Here is a 23,107-nt window from a genome sequence, read left to right as displayed (position 1 = left end):
CTCTAATTTGCAAAGCTAGGTTAAACAGTTTGCAGCATTAAAACTTATAAACTAGAGCATACTTTTGGGCTGCACAATTTAACAATCTCAGCTACATGATAAAAAAAACAATTGCATACTTTTACAGCCATCTCTCAATTGCAATTGGTGGCAATTTTCAAAAATCATGGCATACTTTCGGGAGCAATGTGAATGCCAAAAATATAGCCAGAAACAAGAAAGTCCTTGATATCTCAGAAACTACGTGGACGATTTAGATGTCCTTTGGCATGTTGAAAGATCTAATCAAAAGTCCTTGATTGACACTAGTTTCAACCGGATCCTTTAAAGGATTTTTGAGTTATTAACAAATTTATGTATACGAAAAATGGCGTTTATCTCCGCTCCTGTAAGGATTTTCGTCCTTTTTCCAACTGATTCTTTAATTTCGTGTCAAGAGCTATCCGTATGCCAAAGGACATTTTCCTAGTCCTTCAAATGGCTGAGTTATGGCGGATTTTCGGACTTGCAGTCAATTTTTCCATGCCTCCCCCTTGCAAAATTTAAGTTGACTTTTTTGAGAATATTTCTATTGCATACTTTTAGGTTCGTCATTTCATATAAGCATAATTATAGAAAAATTCTCATAACTCCGCCATATCCTGCCGCAGGATGTCGCGACATGTCTCGTTCGCATCACTAGGACGAACTCTATCGATCGAAACAAAAAAAATATAAATTTGTTAACGGATTTGATTGTTCTTTCAGCGACTTTCAAATTTCGAATTTAAAATTGGCGAAAACAAAATTTCTTGGGGATGCGTCAGCTTGCATGGTCTTATACAAGTGACTTACTATGTTTCTGCTTGCTACTGATTTATGTTCGCCTGGTATTTGATCTAGCAAGTTGCGACTTTTTGCCTTTCACGACCACATTCCCGGCAACAACAACAACAACCTTACTATTAGCAATTTTTTCTGTAATTATCGATATTGTAGTTGTTGTTGTTGCTATTGTTGTTGGATACTTGGTCTGCTACGAAAGCTTAAAACGTGTCAAATCATTTCTTCAAAACCCAAGCGAACATAAATAAGCAACGAGTGGTTGCTTTCAAAATTCTATATTGCTCGTTATTTTCAAATTTGAAATTGGCCCTAAGCAAAAATCAATTTTTAACACACATTACCAGGATCGCAAGAGCCAACTCTATCGATCGGCATCAAAAAATATGGGGTCATCTAGAAATACAAATATCCTTTGGATAATAGGTCTCATCAATCCCTTTCGTTGGACATAGGACTCGGAAGGATCAGACAGTATACGGCCGAGATATAAGCTATTTTCTGTAGAAAACAATTTTCTTTTTATTCGGTGCCTGTCAGGACTTTCGTCCTTTTTAGTAAGTCAATCGGATTGTATGAGATTATGAATGTCAAAGGACATCATGATCGTTCTTCAAAAGACTGAGATACAGTCAACAATTTCAGATGTATTTTTGGCAGAGATAATAAAAACCCTTGGACGCAATTCGTTAATACTACTTACCCTGATTGTAAAAAGGAATATCCTTGAAAACCATTATTGACAATCGACAGCCGGATTACATAAAGGTATGACTTATAATCTTACTGAATGACATTCTTATATTGCTTGCAATTCTTTTTTTTGTAAAAATGATTCATAAATTGCAAAATTAATAATACATTTTTCGAAACATATTCTTTAATTTAATATAGTTTTCTTCAATGGCCAAAGGTATAAAAATGATCATTTTTAGCTAAATATTTTTATTCACGATCGTATTAGATGTGACTTTTTTGACAAACATTGTATGTCAATTTTTAAAGTAGATCACTATATTTGCGGTGTTAATAAGACAGCTGCCTTGATGTTTTCTTTTTTAAGAAACTATTCAGTAATAAATCAATTACAATTTTATAATTACATGTCTGCGATGTTTTCGTCATTAACAATCGATGTTTAATTCAGTTTCAAAAATATCGATGCGTCGATCGATGCTGCTATCGAAGCTTATCCACCACTAGCGAACAGGTAAACGGGTCGCAAATACTTGTTATAGTTGTGTACCTGTTTTTTCTCGTTTTTTTTTTCGTCTTTTAATGTTGATTTGCTTCTCTCGCTTAAATCGTTCTCTCACTCACTCGATTTGCTGGTCTCCATCTTCATCTGCTGCTTCGTGTTTGCCTTAGTTGAGTTTTGCATGCGGCGCGTTCAACAACGAAACGAAAAAACGCAACGCGATTCGGGTTTAACCAATTTGTACATCTTACTCTAAATTTTTGTTATTTTTGTTGTATTCTTTTCGAATTCGTTTGGTTTTTTTTTTTACTACAAAATAACAACAACGACGATAAGCGAGTGCGTTTATGTTTTTTTTTGTGTTTGTGGTTGTGAGTGAATGGCGCTTTTTTATGCCAAATTGTGACTGTTTGTGAAGTGGTAAATTGTGTTAACGAAATGATCAACTGGCCACGGCCTTTGAACTCTGGCACTTTTTGACATCTGTTCGGATTTGGTCGCCCACCTCTCTCTGTGCGATTCGCTCTCCTCATTCACACGCTCCTTCACCAACTTCACGTTCCCTCTCTGTCGCTCTAGCTCTCTGGCTCGCTCGATCTCTTTCCCCCTATTGGAGTGCTAACCAGGCCATGCATTTTTTCTGTTTTCGCAACAAGACGTCAATGGCCCAAAGGCGCTGCCAACATCGTCGTCGTCATTTTTCGAAACGTTCTCGCTTTGTTGCATTCCAAAGTAAATGCTACTAATAACAAAAAGGCAACAACAACAACAACAATATAGTGGTAGTAGTCGTGTAGTAAAGAGAAAAAGGAAGGCAATCCAAAGCGGCGGCCGCTTCCAATAAAATGAGGAAAAAATAAAAAAAGTTGCCTGACTTGTTTCATCCACACTTGTGTGTGTATGTGTGTGACTATTTGTGTGTGTGTGTGTGTGTGCGAGAGAGAAAGAATATGTACACATGTGTCTGTGTGTGTGTGCATTGCTTTAAGGCGGCTCGCTCTGGGCATGCCCAAATGCCTTCTTGGCCAACTGCAAAGGCTGCAAACATCAGACAGCAGAATTCTGCATAAGTAAATTGCCAAGAAATGATGTAAAACTAAATATAGTAAATGCAATATATTCACAACAATTACAAATGCTAATTTGTTAAAGCTTTGCAAATTTATGTAATCCAAAAAGACAAAAGTTATTAGGAGCCAAACAAATATTCCAAATTAGTTGAAATTTATGTGGCAATTAAGAGCGTCTTTAACATGTGATTGTGTGTGTGTGTGTGTGTGTGTGTTTGTGATGTCTACAGCAAGTTCGTTGCCTAAGTCATTTGTATAATAATAGGCCAAGTGGTCGACAACGATTGCAGTTAATCAAAGCTAATCCCAAAAACAGATGTTTCCGTATAATACACAAATGGAAAACAGGTATCCCACAGTTAGCGGCGAGTTAAGAGGACGATTAAAAATCCATCAGCCAGCCAATTACATATGAAAAATAAAGCAGTTCCCCCCATTCCCCATACACTACTATCTCCAATGACCAAACTCGATTGCCCCTTCTCATAACGGACTTATATTAATTACTTATAAATAGTTTTACAATTTCAACTTAAAGTCAATAACCAATCGTAAATCTCACGTGCAGATCAAGACCATAAAAAAGCAAAAAAAAAAAAAGGAAAGAAATAAAAAACCAAAACCTGAACAAAATTGAATACATACAAACAATCTGGCAGAGATACATACATTCTCATATGTATATGCACAACTGAAAGGCGCAACAACAGCAAGAACAACAACGACAACAACAACAACAACAACTACAACTACAACTTACGACGACTTCGAGGCGTCGGCGACTCCAATTCGGACGCTGTCGCCACATTCCATGGTAAGTGGAGGCCATAAATTTTCAGTGAAAATTCAGCCCGAAAATGCTTAAACATGAAATTTATTAGACAGAGCCGCTACATGGCTCGCAAAGAAATTAAAAATTTAAATAAATACATTCACTCACACTTACATAGGCACATTAAAAGTATAGGAGAACGAACTGAGAAAAAAAACACTAGAAAGAATATTATAAGTGGAAGCTGAAAGCTAGAAATTCAAATACCCAGCAAAAAGTTCAGTAATTTTAATTGAATTCAAATGTTTCTTTCGCTCTTACAGTAGCTTTCCGTAGAGATAAAATCTAATTAACAAAAAAATATATATTCTGAAACAACAGAAGCTGCAGCTGCCACCAAATGATTTACATACTTTATTATACCTTATTTGGGCATTTGCAGGGTATGATAAAAAGAAAACCAAGCCGCGGCATCAATAATAAAAATAATCATAATGCATTTCCCTTTTGTTCTCGGTCTCAGCGAGCAATTTGCATAGATTAAAATGGGGTTCACAAATACAAAAATTGGATTTACGACTAAATAAATGGTTGTTCCTTCAACTTCATGATCGACTGTGGTGGTCGGTCATTGTCATGGTATGGGAAACGGGAACGGGAATGGAAACGGCTAATGTTGATAACGGGTCTCTACTCGCAGGCCACTTTCTAGCGCTCCTTTTGGTCGACTTGGCCGCTGCTGCTCGCGCTTTAGTCTAATGATGTCAATTACATCGTGCCACTCGCATTGTGGGCAACAAATGCATGCCAGCTTATAAGGCCAACAGCAGTAGCAGCAGCAGCAGCAGCAGCGGTTGCAACTGCAACAAGTGTCTTGGACTCGACTACAACTTCGACTTTGGCTTCATTAAAATTGCTTTTCATTTGGGTCCATGTCTCTCATATACGTTTTGGCTTTTCGTGCACGGTTTGTTGGCTTTTCCATAGCAGCAAACAGCACAGCTAAACAGCAGCAGAGGTAGCCGCAGTTGTAACAACAGCAACAACAATGGCCCAAAAAAAATTTAATGAGTTTTTAAGAAATTGTACGAGTATTTCATAGTCAAGTTACCAAGTAAAGGCCACAAAAAAACACCAATCAAAAAGCAAACAACAACCGCAGCATATTTCATTAGGTCTTATTCACTTTTTATACCCTGTAATCATGCTAAATGGGATTAACTAGCAAAAGGCGGGCTTCTTTGACCGACTTTAGTCCGATTAATGGACTAGTGCAACCAATATTGCCAAATCGAATATAACGTGAATTTTACGACTAGATGTGTTCTTGTCACTACAGAGTATATTTTTAGTCATGCACTTGGCGCAATGACCATCATGAATGTACGGTTAGGGCATCTTCTAGTCTCGCCTTCTTAAACGAAACTAAAAACGAAAGACTTAGGCAACGAACTTGAACGAATCCATTGACATTTTATGACGATTAAGAGCAGAACAAACGCACCTCGACAGCCATTCAAAATGAGCGATTCCAAATACCTCGCGCTCTGATCTTGTGATTTTTCAAATCAAGTGCATGATAAATAAGGTAGTTGAAAAATACTAATCACCAAATACTTAGAATCACAATGCTGATAACATAAATAATTTTGCGTGCCTGCGTTTTGTTTTTTTCTTTTTTGCCTTGGCCTCATCTTGCGTTGCATGTTAATAAACTTTAAATTTATGGCTCAATTTTTGATAAAAACTTTTTTATTCTGAGCTTCACTTGAAAAGGTAAGCAGAGAAGAAATAATCGTTTGTCGCAGTCAGGGGACGAAAAAAGAACGCTGCCCGTCACGCCCACGTTTCAAAGTCAATGAGGTTGGATCGATGAGGCAAGGGATGATTAGAGGAGGGAGGGAGGAAGGGAGGGGGGTAGATGAGTGGGGCACCCTTTTCACTTCGGCTGTTTACGCCCAATTTGTCACACATTTCAACAGGTTGCAAGGAGGCATCATCAAAAAGCGAACGATGCGATGTCGAGATGACGATCAACGAGCCATCTCAACTGGCGGTCGCAGCCCTCTCAGCCATAGCCTAAGCCTCAGCCAGAGCTTCAGCCTGACTCTGATGGTTTGCTGCGTTATATGGCCCTGACTCTGACTCTTACTCTGTCTCTGGGTCGGGGTAGGCGTTGTCTTTGCGGAATTTTCGGGCATGCCTGGCGGGCGTTATGAAGCGTGAGGAATTTCTTTCTTTTTCTTTGTGTTCATCGTTGATGATGTGCTTGCTGTTGCACAGACCAAAAGGCAATGGGCCTCTGCTGCAGCAGCAGCAACAACATTGTTGTCCTTTCTAAGTGAAAAATTATGCAAAAGTGTTTTATTTTAATAGCGGAAATCATTTATAGATGTTGTAATAAAGACCCAGCTCTTGCTCAGCTCTTACTCTTCTCTTCTGGCCAACGATTGCCGTGTTTTGGGCTCTCGATGTTGCTGTTGCTGTTGCTGGTGTTGTTGTTGGTGTTGCCCTGAGCTGTGTTGTGTTCTCGTTAAACGACCGCCAACGAAGTTGCCAAAGCGCGCAATAATGCTGCAACACTCGAGGCTTAAGCTCAGGTAAAGGACCGCGATGTTAAACAGCATTCAAAACTGAAAACAGAAAAAAAACTGCCAAAACACAACTCTTAAACCTAAAATCATCATTGACACTAATGAACCTCAAGCCATTTTGTGGTAGTTTTCCGACTGTGCACAAGTTGCGCTTCAGATTATTGATAGGCCATTGAAAGGAGCATAATTAGCTTGGGCTATTGAGAACGTGTTTTGGCAGATGATTCAACAACTTTTTTTGCTATTACAGTCAGCACTTGAAATACGAAACAGTTTTGTTTAAAGCTTCACAGATTTCTTCTAGAAAAATGGATTCTATATTCCCTTCGTCGTAGATGTTCATTAGTGAAAGCAACAAAAACACGCGTGAAAATTGAGATTTATGACTATCATTACATGGAGGGCATCATTTCCCGTATGACTTAATTTCAACGCAATAAACAAACAACAATGCGAGTCAACAAAGAGATCAACAAATATGTGCGCAAAAAAAGTAGAGCGCAGCACACACACACACACACTCAGAAAATGAGAAGAAGGGGAAACGCGACGATGGTCAATAATTTCAGTTCCTTTTCGCTCAATGCTTCAACTGTTTCACTTTTTTTTTTGCCTCGATCAAGTGCGGCTCTTTAATATCGTATCGCATAAAAGACCGGGCAAACTACAATTATAAAACCATTAATGCGGCTAAATTAGCTCATTTGTAATGAAACCGGGTTTCATAATCATTAAAAAATTATTACAAAAAATAATAAAAAAAAAAGAACAAAAATTTTGTTAAAGAAGCGAAGCAAACGATAATCAAGTTCAAAGATACGACAACAGCAGAGAAACGAAGTGGAAGGAGAACTGTAATAAAAGCAGATGGAAGTGCAATTGATAAGCATTTTACGACAATGCCATAAAACTCAAATAAACATAAACAAAAAGATATTTTTATGGCACAAGTGTGTCGCCAGTGTATTCAGGCCTTAATGCGTGGCCACTTACACGAATCGAATTCTATAGTGGAAATGTCATCAGTTAGATAATATTGAAAGAGCCGGATCGTAAATGCATCCAAGATAGAGTAAAACACCATTAAAATCGAATTTGCTAGCGATTTGACCTTCGAGACCTTCTCGTAAGCAATCGAATAAAAAATTTTGCTTAATTTATGCAAAAATCTTAGATGATTCAAATAAATGGTTCATCTATTTTTTCACATGAAGGTGGAATTTATTCTTGTCCGTCTATCAATCATTCAATTGGCACACAGCTCTTTATAATGTTTGATTGATGGCAGTTCTAGAAACGTCCAGCCACTTGTTGGTTGTAAAATGATTCCACTCCATTCCATTTTCAAGCCATGCATATCATTAAAGACATTTAACCGCAGCAAGTTTGTGTTCTAAGTCTTCTGTGGATATGCGGCATTTGAGGTTCGTCGCCTAAGTCTTTTGTCATTTCACATACGTAACATTTCAATTAATGTCATACTTGAATTACGTGTATTTATCTATGGCTTCTGTTAAGACAGCGACCACAATATTCCATTCCATTCTCTTATGTTAAGTATTTTGTTTTTCCTCATTTGCAATTTTCTCAGGCGCAACATCAATTTCCGCCACTGTTTATGAATTAAGATTTAATTGATTTGGTTAATTTTGCATTGCGGCCATTTGAGTTTTAATTAAATTTGTTAATGCGAACTTTCTCTGGGAATCATCAGCGGCAGCTACCGCTTTTTGCTCAACGCAGCCAAACTCAATTAAATGATAACGAATTAAATATACAATGGTTTTTTTTTTTTCACAAGCAACTCAAAGCAGCTGTTATAGAGATCGAAATTAGGGACTGAGAATGAGAATGAGTCTGGTGCTGGGGCTGGGGCTGGCCGATGGTCGCGATACTGAGGCGCCGCTAGCAAGTTGGCGGCAGAATTCGCACACAGTTGAGGCCACTGTGCAGGTCGCTAGCTGGCTGCCTGGCTGGCTGGCTGGTTGGCTGGCCAACGAAACGACAAGTCTGCTGGCTACAAATTTATGACCACATTCAATTGTCAAGTTTATGTGACTGCGACCGGGTCTAAATTTGCATAAGAGCCGCCGTTCAACAGACAAGCCAACAGCAGGCGAACTTCTCTAGAATTCTCTCTCTCCCGTTTCGCAGCCAGGCATTTGAAAGTCTCATTGTCCAGCTCCAGGTTTAGCTTAAGTCTTAACTGCAATACTAGGTATATAGTATAGTATAGTATAATATAGTATAGTATGTGTTATGTCTTTCGACTCTCAATATTATTCGTCGTCGTACGCAATTCACATTGGCATTCTCTCTTAAATCGTTTTCTTTTTTTTCGCCATCTTTTGTTTACTACTATTTCGCTCTTTCATTCTCCAGCTTATTCATTTCTTCTTGTTTTATTATTTGTCTTTTTTTTTCTTTTACAGGGTCCGGCATGCTAAAGGCGCTTTGATGGTTTTTGCATACAAATGACGAATTATGAGAATCTTATAAATTTGCCATTAAATTTTAATGCAAATAATCATGCAAATAATAATGAGAACAATGGCAAAATTGCTGTGGCTGAGCAGCTATTGAATAAGATGTCGCAGCGGGACTTTTCCGAGGTAAGTCTGGGTCTGGGTCTGGCTCTGAGAATGGGAATGGGAATGGAAATGGGAATCGTCATCATTGGGGAATGTGAATGGCAATTAAGTGAGCATTCAAATGAAATGTAAATTGACTGCACTTCTGCGTTATTACGATTTTTTACGATGCGGATAAGTGAAATGTGTGATATTAGAGCACAAAATGTGTGTAATTTAGTTTAGTTTAGTAATCGCAATGATTATCTAACAACCTACACATGTACCGGATAATTTCGGATTAATAACGTATAATGTCGGATAAAACCGCATAAGTGCGGATTAATGCGTACATGCTATTGCAAAATAATGGCATGCTTCAATTATTTCAATCATGATTTTGCCTCCATCAGCTTTGATTTGGCATCAAATATGGTTTGCCTTGGCTTGAGATCAGCTTGTCTGCTGTACTCATATTTCCAGGCTGTTTTGCAGATCCCAACTTATACAGCATGACAATTATTTATGGCCTTCACAGAAACTTAATCATCCATTGCACTTGGAAATTAAGACGGCTAACAACTACAAGACCAACGAAAACAAAACATAAAAACAAAAACGAAAACGAAAAAAATGAATATGAAATGAAATGAAATGAAAAAAAAAAACAATCAAAGAAGCGAGCGCTAATAATCAAAAAGATGGCAAAATGATTTCAATGTTGATTAACTGAGCGGCGAGACTACAAAAGGGCTAAGCAACAACATCAGCAACAGACACAGCAACAACAATGAAACACACGCCAAATTAAACAAAGCGCAGAGATAAAAAAAACGCCAAACAAACAGAGACAGAGAGGGACAGAGAGAGGTATTCCCAGATCCGACTACACCCTAGGCCCTTTCATCATATTCCGCGCTGTCATGTCACGGGCAACAACGACGACGACGACGACAACGACAACGGAGACAACAACGACAACAACAACGAGCATGGGGACGACAACGTCAACGATGTTGGATAAGTTTTGTGGCGCATGTTTAGAAGCTCCCCTGCTGTTGTCCCATCCCCCCTTGATCTGTCTGTCAGTCTCTCTCTTTGACAGACTGACTGATCCGTCTGGTCTCAAGTTTTGGGTTTTTGCTTTCTTCAGCTAGATGACTGCAAATTGGTTCTTAACTTTGCTACCTGCACGGATAAGAGTGAACTACTGTTAATCCGCCAATAGTCAATAGCCAGATAAACGGTGATCAACGAACAACAATGAGAACGGAAAAGAGCAATAGAGGGAGAGAGAGAGAGCGATAGAGAACTTGAGAATGAGAACGGATACGAGGCCGTGAACGAAAAGCAACAGCTAATTATTTTATTACGCGTTAAATTGCAACAAAATTCTTGACTTAAGCGCAAAACATGCCAATGTGCGCCACAAGCAATCGTGAAATTGTTGGCATTCCGATGCGGCGACTTTATCGATGGGCCGTCGCTCGACATCGCCATCGGGTCGGAGATGGTGATGGGGATGCTCCCGTGCTACCACCCCGCTCTCCCTCTCGCGAGCCACCTTCGTTCACACACATATGTTATGGCCCGAGCCCAGTTGGCAGTTAAGTTCCACTCTACTTCACTCCACACACATAAACATCAACTTCAGCTACAGCTACAGCTACAGCAACAGCTCCAACTTTAGCCACAGCTTCAGCGATTGGGGCAACTGCTGCCTCCTGGTTGCATCTTTGGGTGCCACTTTTTATTCTTCTTCGCTGCTGTCTTGTTGTTGTTGCTGTTGTCCGCCCAGGCCAAGCGACCAGTTCTCGAATCGCAGGTTTTTTTTTCTTTTGCTCTCTACTCAAACATTCCGATCTCTCGCTCTCGCTCTCTTTCACTTCGCGCTCGGCGGCTGTGCGACTTACTGCGAATTTCTTGACTATTTTCTAAAATGCTGTTGTTGTTTTAGTTGGAAATTGTTGGAGCGAGATGGCAGAAGTATCATTTTACATGACTTCTCTATGTGGCATTTGGGTGCCAATCCCTAAATTGATACACAGCACGACAGACGACAGACGCATGCAAATACGCTTCAAAAGGGTCGCAACTGCCTTTGGCAAACAGGATAACATATCTCCTTACCCGCCAATCGCAACTATTCGACGGCTTAATGGCTTATTAATAGTTAAAGAAAACCGTTTATCCTATTGCTTAGCATTCAATTAAAACAGCCAATACAATCCAACTGATCTCAGTATCAAACTACAGTCTACTTATTTCATGAGTCCTGATTAATTTGATTAATTTTGTAGCTTTATTGACGGGTATATCCAAACGTTCCTTTATCTTTTTTAATTCATTTGTAAAATAGAAATTTGTTAGATTATTTAAATGAAGGAAACTCAAAGAGATTTATATGAAATGGACTTATCCGCGCTTATCCGCAGCGAGGTTTTGGCAGCGGATAAAGGCCAAAGTGTTAGCTACTCGCATTTTCAATGCGCCTAAAGTATCTGAGGGTCTGCTGCCTGTTGTTATTATTATTATTATTATTATTTTTGAGTGGAAATGATAGTATCTCTGCTAATACGAAGCGGCGGCGCTCCCTTCCGCTCGACTTGGCCTTCGACGTGAGATCTGTCCGATCCTTAGTCTGTCCGCCTTTGCGTTCACCTGGACTGCGGTTGTGTTTGCGGTTGCTTGCAGTTGTTGTTGTTGTAGTTGTGCGTGCTTATTTGACTTTGGCCGTTTGCTGGATAACTTTTTTTGTTGCTTCGTCTCCGCCTCCCTCCCCCTCACAATCAGCTCAGCGAGATCTTTACGCTAGCAACGCCAACGCTGTGCAAAAATTTCATTTTTTCCTAAGTTATGCGAGTGGTTTCTAAAGTTGTCCGACCGTCACACTGCGTGTGTGTATATGTGTGTGTGTGTATTTGCTTTTGTTTTTATATTTATTTTTGATTGTTTTTTTGTGTTATTTGGCTGTCTTTGTAACGCCCACTTCATTTGGCTTATCTCTGTGCACGAGAGAGTGAACGAGCTAGACGTTTCGCAAAAGGTCTCAGCTTTTAATGGTTGCATAAAATATAAATTTGTGTTCTGCATCTGTCAGATACATTGTGTGGCTTATACTTGTGTATCTATGTGAGAAGAACACTCATGCATGCATCGACGGGTTGATTTATTCGCAAGAAGAAAAAAACGCAAAACCCAAAGCTAACGTCGAGGCTAATCTAAGCACGTTATCCGTAACCCACGCCCCAAAAAAAAAAAAAAACGAAAACGAAAGAAAAAACAGCAGCTGCCCCTCTCTCCCAGGCATCCCATATGCAGCCCCTTTGCTCTGACCGATGTTCTCTCTCTCTCTCTCTCTCTCGTTCTCCTCTCCCTCACTCTATCTCTATATCCGCCGGCCACTGACAACGGCATTTGGCACTTGGCACTTGGCACTCGGCTCTCGGCACTTGGCACTTGCTGTGTGTGTGCACGTTTTCTAGGAAAGAGCTCAGCGCATTGGACTTGCTCTCGGATTGGGTTTTTCCTCCTCATTTTTGCAGTTGTTCTTGTTGTATGGTTTTGGTTTTGGTTTTGACTTTGGTTTCGGGTTTTTGGCTTTGTGTCTTGATGCTCAGCTAATGCATTTGCATACTCATTCCATTTAATTGCTTCAAAAATATGTACAAAAAAAAAGAGGAAAAAAACTTTACGCTCTTGTCACGGCTTCGTCGTCGTCGTCGTCGTCGTCGTCCTCCATGCTCGACACTCAATCCTGCATTTTCTTGTGGCTTATGCCAAAAAAGGCTCCAGCAGAAGGCAACACCTCGCTGTGTGTGTGAGTGTGTGTGACCACCAGTTGCCTAAGTTCGTGGCTCAGTTCTTGGTCCACGAATTCGTGGAATTGCTTCCGCATTTACTGCAACAGCAACAGCAGCATCAGCGGCAGCAGAAGCTGCAGTTGGCAGTTGGCAGTTGCAACTTGCAAGTTGGCAGTTGGACGGGAAACGTGACTCAGTGGTCGCATACCTACTACCTGCAACTGCAACAGCAACAGCAACAGCAACTGTGAATGCGATTGGCACTGGGATTGGAATTGGAAGTGGAATTGGGATGCGATGCCATGCGATGCGATGCGATGGGATTGGATTGGATTGAATGCTGTGGCTCGCACTAAACTCGACAGTCCGCAGTCGACAGTCGGCGGCGGCAATTTAACATAATTACAGCGCAACAGTCAGCGTTGTGCCGCACAGTGGAGCAAGCGCTCTAAAATTGCCTTGTTAAATATACATGCATATGTATATACTGTTTCTTTGAGGTCCCTCTTTCTCCGTCACTTTTATAATTTCCTTAATGATGCTCGCCTCGAAGATTTCACTTTCGAAAAGAAGCCAGTAAAATGCTAAAGCTGCGTTGAAATTGAAACGCAAAATGGGAAATGAGAAAGGGAAAAAGCTTTTAGATTCATGTAGCGAAATCCTTTCTCTATTATAGTAATCATGTTCTTTAAATAAAATTTGTTGCTTAAATTAAATAAATTATTGATACGTAAAACAAATTTCACAAATGATTTTTAAATATTTTTCTGTCTAATTTAAATTGGTATGACAAGAAAAGCAATCTCTTAGTATAGCTATCAATATTTGTTTTATTGTGATTGATTTATTAGAAACAAATTTAAATAATGTTGCAAAAAAAATTTATGTCACTTATTTAACTTGAATAGAGATAATTCCTAGATATATGTATGATCAACAAAATTGCTATAATTTTAAATTTATAACTTGTTCTGCATAAGTTCGCATTGCCCCATTGTGGCATGCCGCATCTCAGCATAACAACACTGACTAATCGACTCTTTCTCTCTCTCTCTCTTTCTTTCTCTGTGTTGTCTCTTTCTCCATCGCAGAATGAACCGGAATGCACGCCGGAACTGCCCGCCGCGAATCGCGCTCTCTTTCTGGAGAAGGTGCGCCAATCGAATGCCGCATGCCAGAGCGGCGACTTTGCCACCGCTGTGCTGCTCTACACGGACGCACTGCAACTGGATCCCGGCAATCACATACTCTACAGCAATCGCTCGGCAGCGCGTCTGAAACAGGGACAATTCGCAGCCGCGCTGCAGGATGCGACGCAGGCGCGTGAGCTGTGTCCGCAGTGGCCGAAGGCGTACTTCCGCCAGGGCGTGGCACTGCAGTGCCTGGGACGCTATGGCGAGGCGTTGGCCTCCTTTGCCGCTGGCCTCGCTCAGGAGCCAAGTCACAAGCAGCTGCTTGCCGGATTGGTGGAGGCATCGCTCAAGAGTCCGTTGCGTGTGGCACTGGAGCCAACACTGCAGCAGCTTCGCGCCATGCAGCTGCACGAATCCCCGTTCGTGGTCAGCTCGGTGGTGGGCCAAGAGCTGCTTCAGGCCACACAGTATCAGGCGGCGGTTGCGGTGCTCGAGGCTGCGCTTCGCATCGGCAGCTGTTCGCTGAAGCTTCGCGGTTCTGTGTTCAGCGCGTTGAGCTCGGCACATTGGGCGCTCAATCAGCTGGATCAGGCCATCGGCTATATGCAGCAGGATCTGGCGGTGGCCAAATCCCTGGGCGACACGGCGGGCGAGTGTCGTGCCCATGGCAATCTGGGCTCCGCCTACTTCAGTCAGGGTGCCTACAAGGAGGCACTCACCGCCCACCGTTATCAACTGGTGCTAGCCATGAAGTGCAAGGATACTCAGGCCGCTGCATCGGCACTGACGTCGCTTGGACATGTGTACACGGCCAGCGGGGATTATCCGAATGCGCTCGCCTCGCACAAACAGTGCGTGCAGCTGTTCAAGCAGCTCAGCGACCGGCTGCAGGAGGCACGCGAAATTGGCAATGTGGGCGCCGTCTACTTGGCGCTGGGCGAATGCGAGGCTGCCCTCGATTGCCACACACAGCATCTGCGACTCGCACGCAAGCTGCACGATCAGGTGGAGGAGGCGCGTGCCTATTCCAATCTGGGGTCGGCGCATCATCAGCGTCGGCAATTCGCCCAGGCGGCGGCCTGTCACGAGCAGGTGCTGCGCATTGCCCAAGCGCTGGGGGATCGCAGCATCGAGGCACGCGCCTATGCGGGACTGGGGCATGCCGCACGCTGTGCGGGCGATGCGGCCGCCTCGAAGCGTTGGCACGAACGCCAACTGGCCATGGCGTTAGCCGCACGCGACAAACTGGGCGAGGGACGCGCCTGCTCCAATTTGGGCATCGTCTATCAATTGCTCGGCGCACACGATGCCGCCCTGAAGCTACACCAGGCGCATCTCGGAATCGCCCGTGCGCTGGGTGATCGCGCGGGCATGGGACGTGCCTATGGCAATATGGGCAATGCACATGCTGCTGCTGGCGCCTACGAGGCGGCGGTCAAGTATCACAAACAGGAGCTGGCCATTAGCCAGGCGGTTAACGATCGCAGCGCTGAGGCCTCGACGCATGGCAATCTCGCAGTGGCTTATCAGGCGCTGGGCGCTCACGATGCCGCCTTGGCGCATTATCGCGCCCATCTGGCGACGGCGCGTTCGCTGAAGGATGCCGCTGGCGAGGCGTGTGCGCTGCTCAATCTGGGCAACTGCCTGAGCGCGCGACAGCTATACGGCGAGGCGGTGCCGCATTACGAGAGCTATCTGATGCTCGCCCAGGAGCTGGGCGATGTGGCCGCTGAGGGCAAGGCGTGCCATCTGCTTGGCTATGCGCACTACTGTCTGGGCAACTATCGCGCTGCGGTGCGCTACTACGATCAGGATCTCGCATTGGCCAAGGATGCACAGCATCGACCGCACATGGGACGCGCCTACTGCAATCTGGGTTTGGCGCATCTTGCGCTGGGCCACACGGCCGCCGCCCTGGAGTGTCAGCAGCTGTTTTTGGCTGTGGCTCATGCCACCGGTCAGTTGCCGGCCAAATTTCGTGCTCTGGGCAACATCGGGGACATATTGATACGGACGGGCGCCCACGAGGAAGCCATTAAGCTGTACCAACGTCAGCTGGCGCTGGCCAGATCCGCCGGAGAGCGTGCCATGGAGGCGGCTGCCTGTGGAGCCTTGGGTTTGGCGCATCGCCTGCTGCGACGCTGGGACAAGGCGCTAGGACACCACACGCAGGAGTTGACGCTGCGCCAGGAGCTGGGCGACTTGGCGGGCGAATGTCGGGCACACGGACATCTCGGCGCTGTCCACATGGCGCTCTGCAGCTGGACGCATGCCGTCAAATGCTATCAGGAGCAGCTGGAGCGTGCCCAAGAGCAACGGGACGCCGCTGTGGAGGCACAGGCTCATGGCAATCTGGGCATTGCCCGCCTCAACATGGCGCACTATGAGGCGGCCATCGGTTGTCTGGAAGCGCAGCTCGGGACTTTGGAGCGTGTATCGCTGCCCTCAACCCAAGCGGATCGCGCTCGTGCTCTCGGCCATCTGGGGGATTGCTATGCGGCGCTGGGGGACTTTGAGGAGGCGCTTAAGTGCCACGATCGCCAGCTGCAGCTGGCTTTGGGTCTGGCCAGTCATCGGGATCAAGAGCGTGCCTATCGGGGCTTGGGCCAAGCGCGACGTGCGCTAGGCCAACTTCCGAGCGCCTTGGTGTGTCTGGAGAAGCGGCTGGTGGTGGCGCACGAGCTGCACAGCGCCGAGGTCAAGGCCTTGGCATACGGTGATCTGGGACATGTGCACGCCGCTCTGGGGAATCATGTGCAGGCGCTGAACTGTTTGGAACATCAGCGGGAGTTGGCGCGTGGTCTGCAGGATCGTGCACTCGAATCGGATGCCATGTGTGCGCTGGGGCAGGTGCAACAGCGCATGGGACAGCATGCGGAGGCGCTGCAGCTGCACGAACAGGATCTGCAGCTGTGCACGGAGCTTGCAGCGCCATCGTTGCAGGCACGCGCTTTGGGCAACTTGGGTGCAGTGCACGAGGCGTTGGCGCAGCAGGATGAGGCATTGAAGTGCTATGAGCGGCAGCTTGCGCTCAGCTCGGATCGTTTAGGCAAGGCGCTGGCCTGCGGCGCCCTGGGGCGTGTGCACCATCAACTGGAGCAGCACGGCCAGGCGGTGGAGTATCTGCGACAGGGTTTGGCCAGTGCGCAGTCCATTGGCAAGTCGGAGGAGGAGGCCAAAATAAGACATCAATTGGGTGAGTAAAGCTGTCTTTCATACACGTTTTTTTACTTTGATATTCACCGCTTTATAACACGTCTGTTTATCGCACCCTCAGGTCTTGCTTTACGCTCCTCTGACGACGCCGAAGGTGCTCGTATTCAACTGGAGACCGCTGCCCAGCTGCTGGAGTCCGTGCGTCAGGAGCAACGCAGTCCGGAGGCGCGACTTGCGCTCTACGAGTTGCAAACCAGTTGCTACCACTTGTTGCAACAACTGCTGGTGGCGCTGCAACGCAATGAGGACGCACTTGTGGCCGCCGAACGCTGCAAGGCACGCAACGGTGCCGATGCCAAGTCATCTGCCTCGGGCATAACCAATAACACAACTTCAACGACAACGTCGGCAACAAGTCTGGCAGACATCGAGGCAATTATGGAGGCAGTGAATCGCGGACGCATGCCCGTGCTTTACTACAGTCTGGCTGGGGAGCAGCTCTATGCGTGGCTGCTGCAGCCACAGTCGGGCATCGTGCGCTTCCATGCGGCACGTATCGATTCTCAGACACTGCAGTTGCCGTTGTCGCTCAGTGAGTGCCACGAGGAGGATGAGGATGAACCGCAGCAGCAGCAACAATTACAGCAACCCAACGGTCAGCAGCTGCTCGAACGGTATGTGAACATGGTGCGCGACAATCTCGGCGTCAACTCGCAGTCGCTGCTTCACGAAGGCGACGGCAGCGGCTGGCGGGCGAGCAGCGAACAGTTACTCGAGGATCTGCCCGGAGCTGGCGCCGGCGGCGGCGGTTTTCTGCGTATGGTCAGCCGCAATCAGTTGCTCAACTCATCGAACTACTCGCTCAGTTCACTCTTTTCCCTCGGCTCCGTTGCCAGTCTACAGGGCTCCACGCGATCCGTCGGCAGTCGCAGCTCCCGCCGTGCTCCGGCGCCACCCGCCTGGCGTGGTCCTGCCTGTCTGCACACGCTCTACAATCTGCTGCTGGCGCCATTCGATGATCTCTTGCCGAGCGGAGCGAGTGTGTCGCGTCAGGGCAGGCGTGAGCTTATCCTGGTGCTCGACAGCGCCCTCTATCTGGTGCCATTTGCCATCTTGCGTGCCGCCGGTGACGATGGTGAATATCTCTCCGAGCGCTGTGCGCTGCTGACGGCGCCTTCGCTGCAATCGCTGCGCGGACGTTGTCGCAGTCGTCGGGATCGTGGCCGGCCGCCCACAGCTCTGGTCGTGGGTGGACCACGTGTGCCCGCCGCTCTTGCCGAGCGTTGGGGCTGGGCGGCAGCCGAATCACCAGCGGCGCTGCAGGAGGCTGCCATGGTGGCGGACATGTTGCAGGCTAATGCCTTGGCCGGATGCAATGCCACCAAGGAGTCGGTACTGGCCGAGCTTGCGAGTGCCGAGTGCGTGCACTTTGCCGCCAATCTCAGCTGGAAACTGGGTGCCGTTGTGCTCAGTCCCGGTGATGTTGTCACCGCCGAGCAGCAACAACAAAAGGAGCCACATGAGCCGCAACTCGCCGACTTTACGCTGGCAGCAACGGAATTGCGTCAGTTGCGACTGGGTGCCCGCTTGGTTGTGCTCAGCTCGTATCAGTCGGTGGAGCCCATCACAGGCTCCGGTGTTGCCCAGCTGGCTGGTGGTTGGCTTCTAGCTGGAGCTGGAGCTGTGCTCATCTCGCTGTGGCCCGTGCCGGAAACAGCTGCCAAGATACTGCTGCGTGCTTTCTACTCCGCCTTGTTGCAAGGTGCACGTGCCGCACGGTAAGTCAACTATTTAAAAAAGTATATTCGAAATTCTAGAAATAAGATATCTATTGAGTTTTAAGTAAAGTATATTCGAAATTCTAGAAATAAGATATCTATTGAGTTTTAAGTAAAGTATATTCGAAATTCTAGAAATAAGATATCTATTGAGTTTTAAGTAAACTTACTAGCTAAAGAGAACTTTCAAATACTTAAACTCTATTACTTATTCCATTTCTAATCCCCACGCTCATCTCTTGCAGCGCCTTGGCTGAGGCCATGCAGACGGTACAGCACACCAAGCACTTTGCCCATCCCGCCAACTGGGCGGGCTTTCTGCTCGTCGGCGGCAATGTACGGCTGTCCAACAAAGTGGCGCTGCTGGGACACGCACTCTGCGAACTGCTGCGCACGCCGGAGCGTTGCCGCGATGCGTTGCGCGTCTGTCTGCATCTGGTGGAGAAGAGTCTGCAGCGCATACATCGCGGACAAAAGAATGCCATGTACACCACACAGCAGAGCATCGAGAACAAGGCCGGACCTGTGGCCGGCTGGAAGGATCTGTTAATGGCCGTTGGCTTTCGCTTTGAGCCCGCCGCCAATGGCATTCCCTCCAGTGTCTTCTTTCCCCAAACTGATCCCGAGGAGCGTCTCTCCCAATGCTCGGCCAGCCTACAAGCGCTGCTGGCCCTCACTCCCGTCACACTCCAAGCGCTGGCCAAGCTGGTGAACAGTGCTGAGCATGCGGACGATATTATTGCTGTGGTACGCAACATTCTGAATCAGTTCCCGGCCAAACCCGAGGCCGAGGCCTGCATTGAGATGCCGTTAAGTGTGCGGCTGTGGCGCGTTGCCGGCTGCCACGAGCTGCTCGCCTCAGTGGGCTTCGATCTGACCGAGGTGGGGGCCGATCAGGTGATCCTCCGTACCGGCAAGCAGGCGAATCGTCGCCACTGTCAGTATGTACTGCAAGCGTTGCTGGCGTTATTCGGTAAGTTGAGGCACATAATCCGGTTGAATCTCTTGATCTAACTTGCTATTTCGCAATCATTGCAGACACACACGAGGCGCCCAAGAGCCTGAGCCTCGACGCCGCTGGCCACAGCAGCAGCAGCTGCGAATCGTTGGCTGAACCAGAACTTGATGTGCCCGTCAATCCAGCCAACAGCGTGAACTGCGATGTCCCCGCGCAAGCTGCGAATGCAACACAATCGCCATTGCCTCTGCATCCGCGCAGCGCCTTCATCTCATATGTGCGACGCCGTGGCGAGCCCGATGGCGGCGGCGGCCTCGACTCCAGTCTGGCCAACACCACCGATAGTGAGCACTCGCTCTCAGATGGTTATGCCACCCAGCCAGGCACTGGCTCCAACACCCATCAGACTGGGCCACGTCTAGGCTACGCCAGTCTGCGTGGTCCGGTCCGGGTGTCACGTCCTGGCGGCGGCGGCGAAAGCGATGCCGCCTTCACGCCAAGTCCGCCGGTGACCGATCCCAGCTTATCCCTGGCGCTGGCGCATCAGACACGCATACGTTGCCTCTACGCGCAGCCAGGAGGCTCATCAACGGCAGCAACAGCAGCTACGGCAGCGAGGGCGACCAGCAACCGTCGGCCAGATAGCTCCAGCTCGGCGAGCAGCACCACTACGGACTGGGAGGGTTCGGGACATGCCACAGTGCTGCGACGCGGCGCCGCAGCAGGCGCCCAGCAACAGCAGCAGCAACAGTTGCAACAGCAACAGCAGCAACAACTTCAACAGGCGGCACAGCAACAGCAGCCACCATTGCCGCCGCCACGTCCGCCTGTCTATCACAATTTGGGACGCAGCAAACCGAAGATTAAGCTGGGCAGCGCCCAAAGCTCACTGGCCGCGCGTGTCAACAAGGAGCATGCGCTCTTCATGGATCGCCTAAGTGTGCGCACCGAGCTTACGGCGCCCACAGTCACCGGCAATTCAGCTGCGAGCGTTGCAACTTCTACTGCTGCTGCTGCTGTGGCTGGACAGCGCAAGCCTTTGTCGCTGAGCGAGGAGGAGGCCGCCAATGTGGCCTTCAATCCGGCCAGCTTGTACTTCTCGCCAGCGGACACCGCTGAGCTGCTGGGCGAGTCCAAGCAGCCGCTGGAGGAGACGCCGGTCAAGCCGAGTGCCAAGTGCATTCAGGACAGCATCATGCGGCACATGAATCGCGAGCTAACGCCCAGCATCTCGGAGTTGTATCACGAGCGTAGTCTGGGCCTCGGTTTGGCGCCGCCGCTCTCCAAGCTGTTGCTCAATCCTAACTACGAGGAGCAAGAGGTGGCCAACATGGTCGTAGAGAGCGGCGCACAAGCTGCAGGCAATGCAGCAGCCATTAAAACCCTCGTCGATGCCGTCAATGAACTTGAGCTGAGCGGCAGCTCGTCGGGTGCAACAATACCCACTGTGGTTGGTGGCAACGTCGTCGACACGGATACGGCCAGCACATTGCCGTCCGTGGATGTAGAGGCCACGTGTTCCATTTGTGGCGAACGCGCCGATGTCATCTGCCGCTGCAAGGCGGCCACCATGCAAAAGAAGGCCACGCTCAAACCCTGGCTGAGCAATGTACCCGCCAGCAGTCTGGTGCAGGCCAGCGAATTGACCACCGCTGACATTCTGGAGCGGCGTCTCGAGACGAGCGTTGTGGTGCCCAGTAGTAGTGCACCATTCGCGGCCGAACTCTGTCGCCGCGACGAGGGCGATGGACGGTCCGTGGCCGATTCGCAATGCAGCAGCAATTACAAGAGAGTTCTGGCCACGGCGGGTGCTGTTAGCGGTTTAGTTGTGGGCATTGGTCACACTAGCGATGCGGAGACGCAGGGTGGCAACTCTGGTGCCACTTGTTCGGCGGCACGCCTCGTCTAGAAGGAACTCGCGAATTATGTCGATTTATTGATATTATCATTGTAATGTGTAGCTAAGTTTGTAGTCTCGATTTACGCCCTGTACTGATCATTTAAGTGCTAGAATATCGCATTCTATTTATTTATTTATATACGTACATACTTATTACATATAACCTACACACACACACATGCAGACATATACATATAGTACACTTGCCTATTTGTAATATTTAAACAAAAGCCACTGATTAAATTTTATGCATTTATATGAACAATCTGCATTTTATTTTTTAGGATTGGAACAAATAAGCAACCGGCAGTTAATGTGCCAGATAATGTATAAACTGTTATACAACGTATTATATAAACTGGTATACTAATTGTTACATAAAAATGCAAATAATTACTGTTATATAGCTCACTTTTGTAGAAACTGGCATACGGATAATAGTTTCCGAATAAATTGTCATAGAATAAATTAATATACAGACTGTTATACAAGCCAATATACAAACTATAGCACAATCTTGCAAAACTGTTATACATGCAAAATGATCTACATTCAGAGCAATCGCAATTAAATAGCATTAATATCATTTAGCAATCGGTCGCCTTGAACTATTTGACCAGTCGGTGGCCTAAGCTGTCAGAGGGTTCAAATGAATTATTGCAAGCATGTGCAAAAATCTATCAACAAAATATCAAAAATGTATAAAAATAAATCCTACACAGCGAAAACAAGCAGAGTCGAAGAGTCGAAGAGTTCGGACAACGCACGAGCTAATGATTTATTGATAATTATCAGCTTGAGCCTTGGCTAGCACAGTGAGACGAGCTGCTAGCAAACCAAATAAAAATTTTAGATATAGCATAATAGTATTTAGTCGCAATTCCATTAAGGAAATCGCGTTGATGACATGGAAAATTGTAGGCAATAATCTAAGCTCATCAAGTTGGAAAAAGTTGCTCCCAATTGTGAATGGAATTCGTTGTAGTCAGCGACCGCTGTGTCCGTCTGCTGAAAAAAAAAATTAAAAAGTTCGACTTTCCTTTTCCAGCTACTGACAAACCGATTGAGACGAAGCTGCATCATCATCATCATTATGATTGCGGTGCGGCTTGTTTTTCAGTAGACGGCCGCCTCTCTCTTCATCTCATTTTTTTGTGGAATGTCTGTCATCCTGGCCTTTGAGTCTCTCGTTTATATCAGCGCATTATATTTATGACCATTTAATTAGCATGTCGGAGTCCATTAAAGTGATTGATATGGTTATGGAACCGAAAGGGCAACCGAAACCTGGCAAAAATAAAACCAAAAGAAATATTTGAAAACAATGTTCGACTGTTGTACTTATTATCAAAC

At 46.4% G+C, this 23,107-nt stretch overlaps 1 protein-coding gene across 2 annotated transcripts; it reads left to right on the top strand.

Annotated features, from left to right (window-relative positions):
* The first annotated feature begins 2,195 nt into the window (after positions 1 to 2,195).
* LOC132795722 (tetratricopeptide repeat protein 28) lies at positions 2,196 to 21,994 on the top strand. Of its 2 annotated transcripts, XM_060806592.1 has the most exons (7): positions 2,196 to 2,440; positions 3,659 to 3,904; positions 8,889 to 9,068; positions 13,921 to 17,158; positions 17,240 to 18,896; positions 19,142 to 19,869; positions 19,935 to 21,994. In XM_060806592.1, the coding sequence occupies exons 3-7, from the start codon at positions 8,931 to 8,933 to the stop codon at positions 21,761 to 21,763; spliced, it is 7,590 nt and encodes a 2,529-aa protein (XP_060662575.1). In that variant the 5' UTR covers positions 2,196 to 2,440; positions 3,659 to 3,904; positions 8,889 to 8,930; the 3' UTR covers positions 21,764 to 21,994. The 2 variants fall into 2 exon arrangements, with proteins under 2 accessions (XP_060662575.1, XP_060662574.1); XM_060806591.1 differs by having other exon boundaries at positions 2,196 to 3,904.
* The last annotated feature ends 1,113 nt before the right edge of the window (positions 21,995 to 23,107 follow it).

Source organism: Drosophila nasuta, chromosome X (assembly GCF_023558535.2).
Source record: "Drosophila nasuta strain 15112-1781.00 chromosome X, ASM2355853v1, whole genome shotgun sequence".
In the NCBI taxonomy this organism is placed as follows: Eukaryota; Metazoa; Arthropoda; class Insecta; order Diptera; family Drosophilidae; genus Drosophila; species Drosophila nasuta.
The sequence above is the reverse complement of the archived record's forward strand: the minus strand, read 5'-3'. Positions and strand labels throughout refer to the sequence as shown.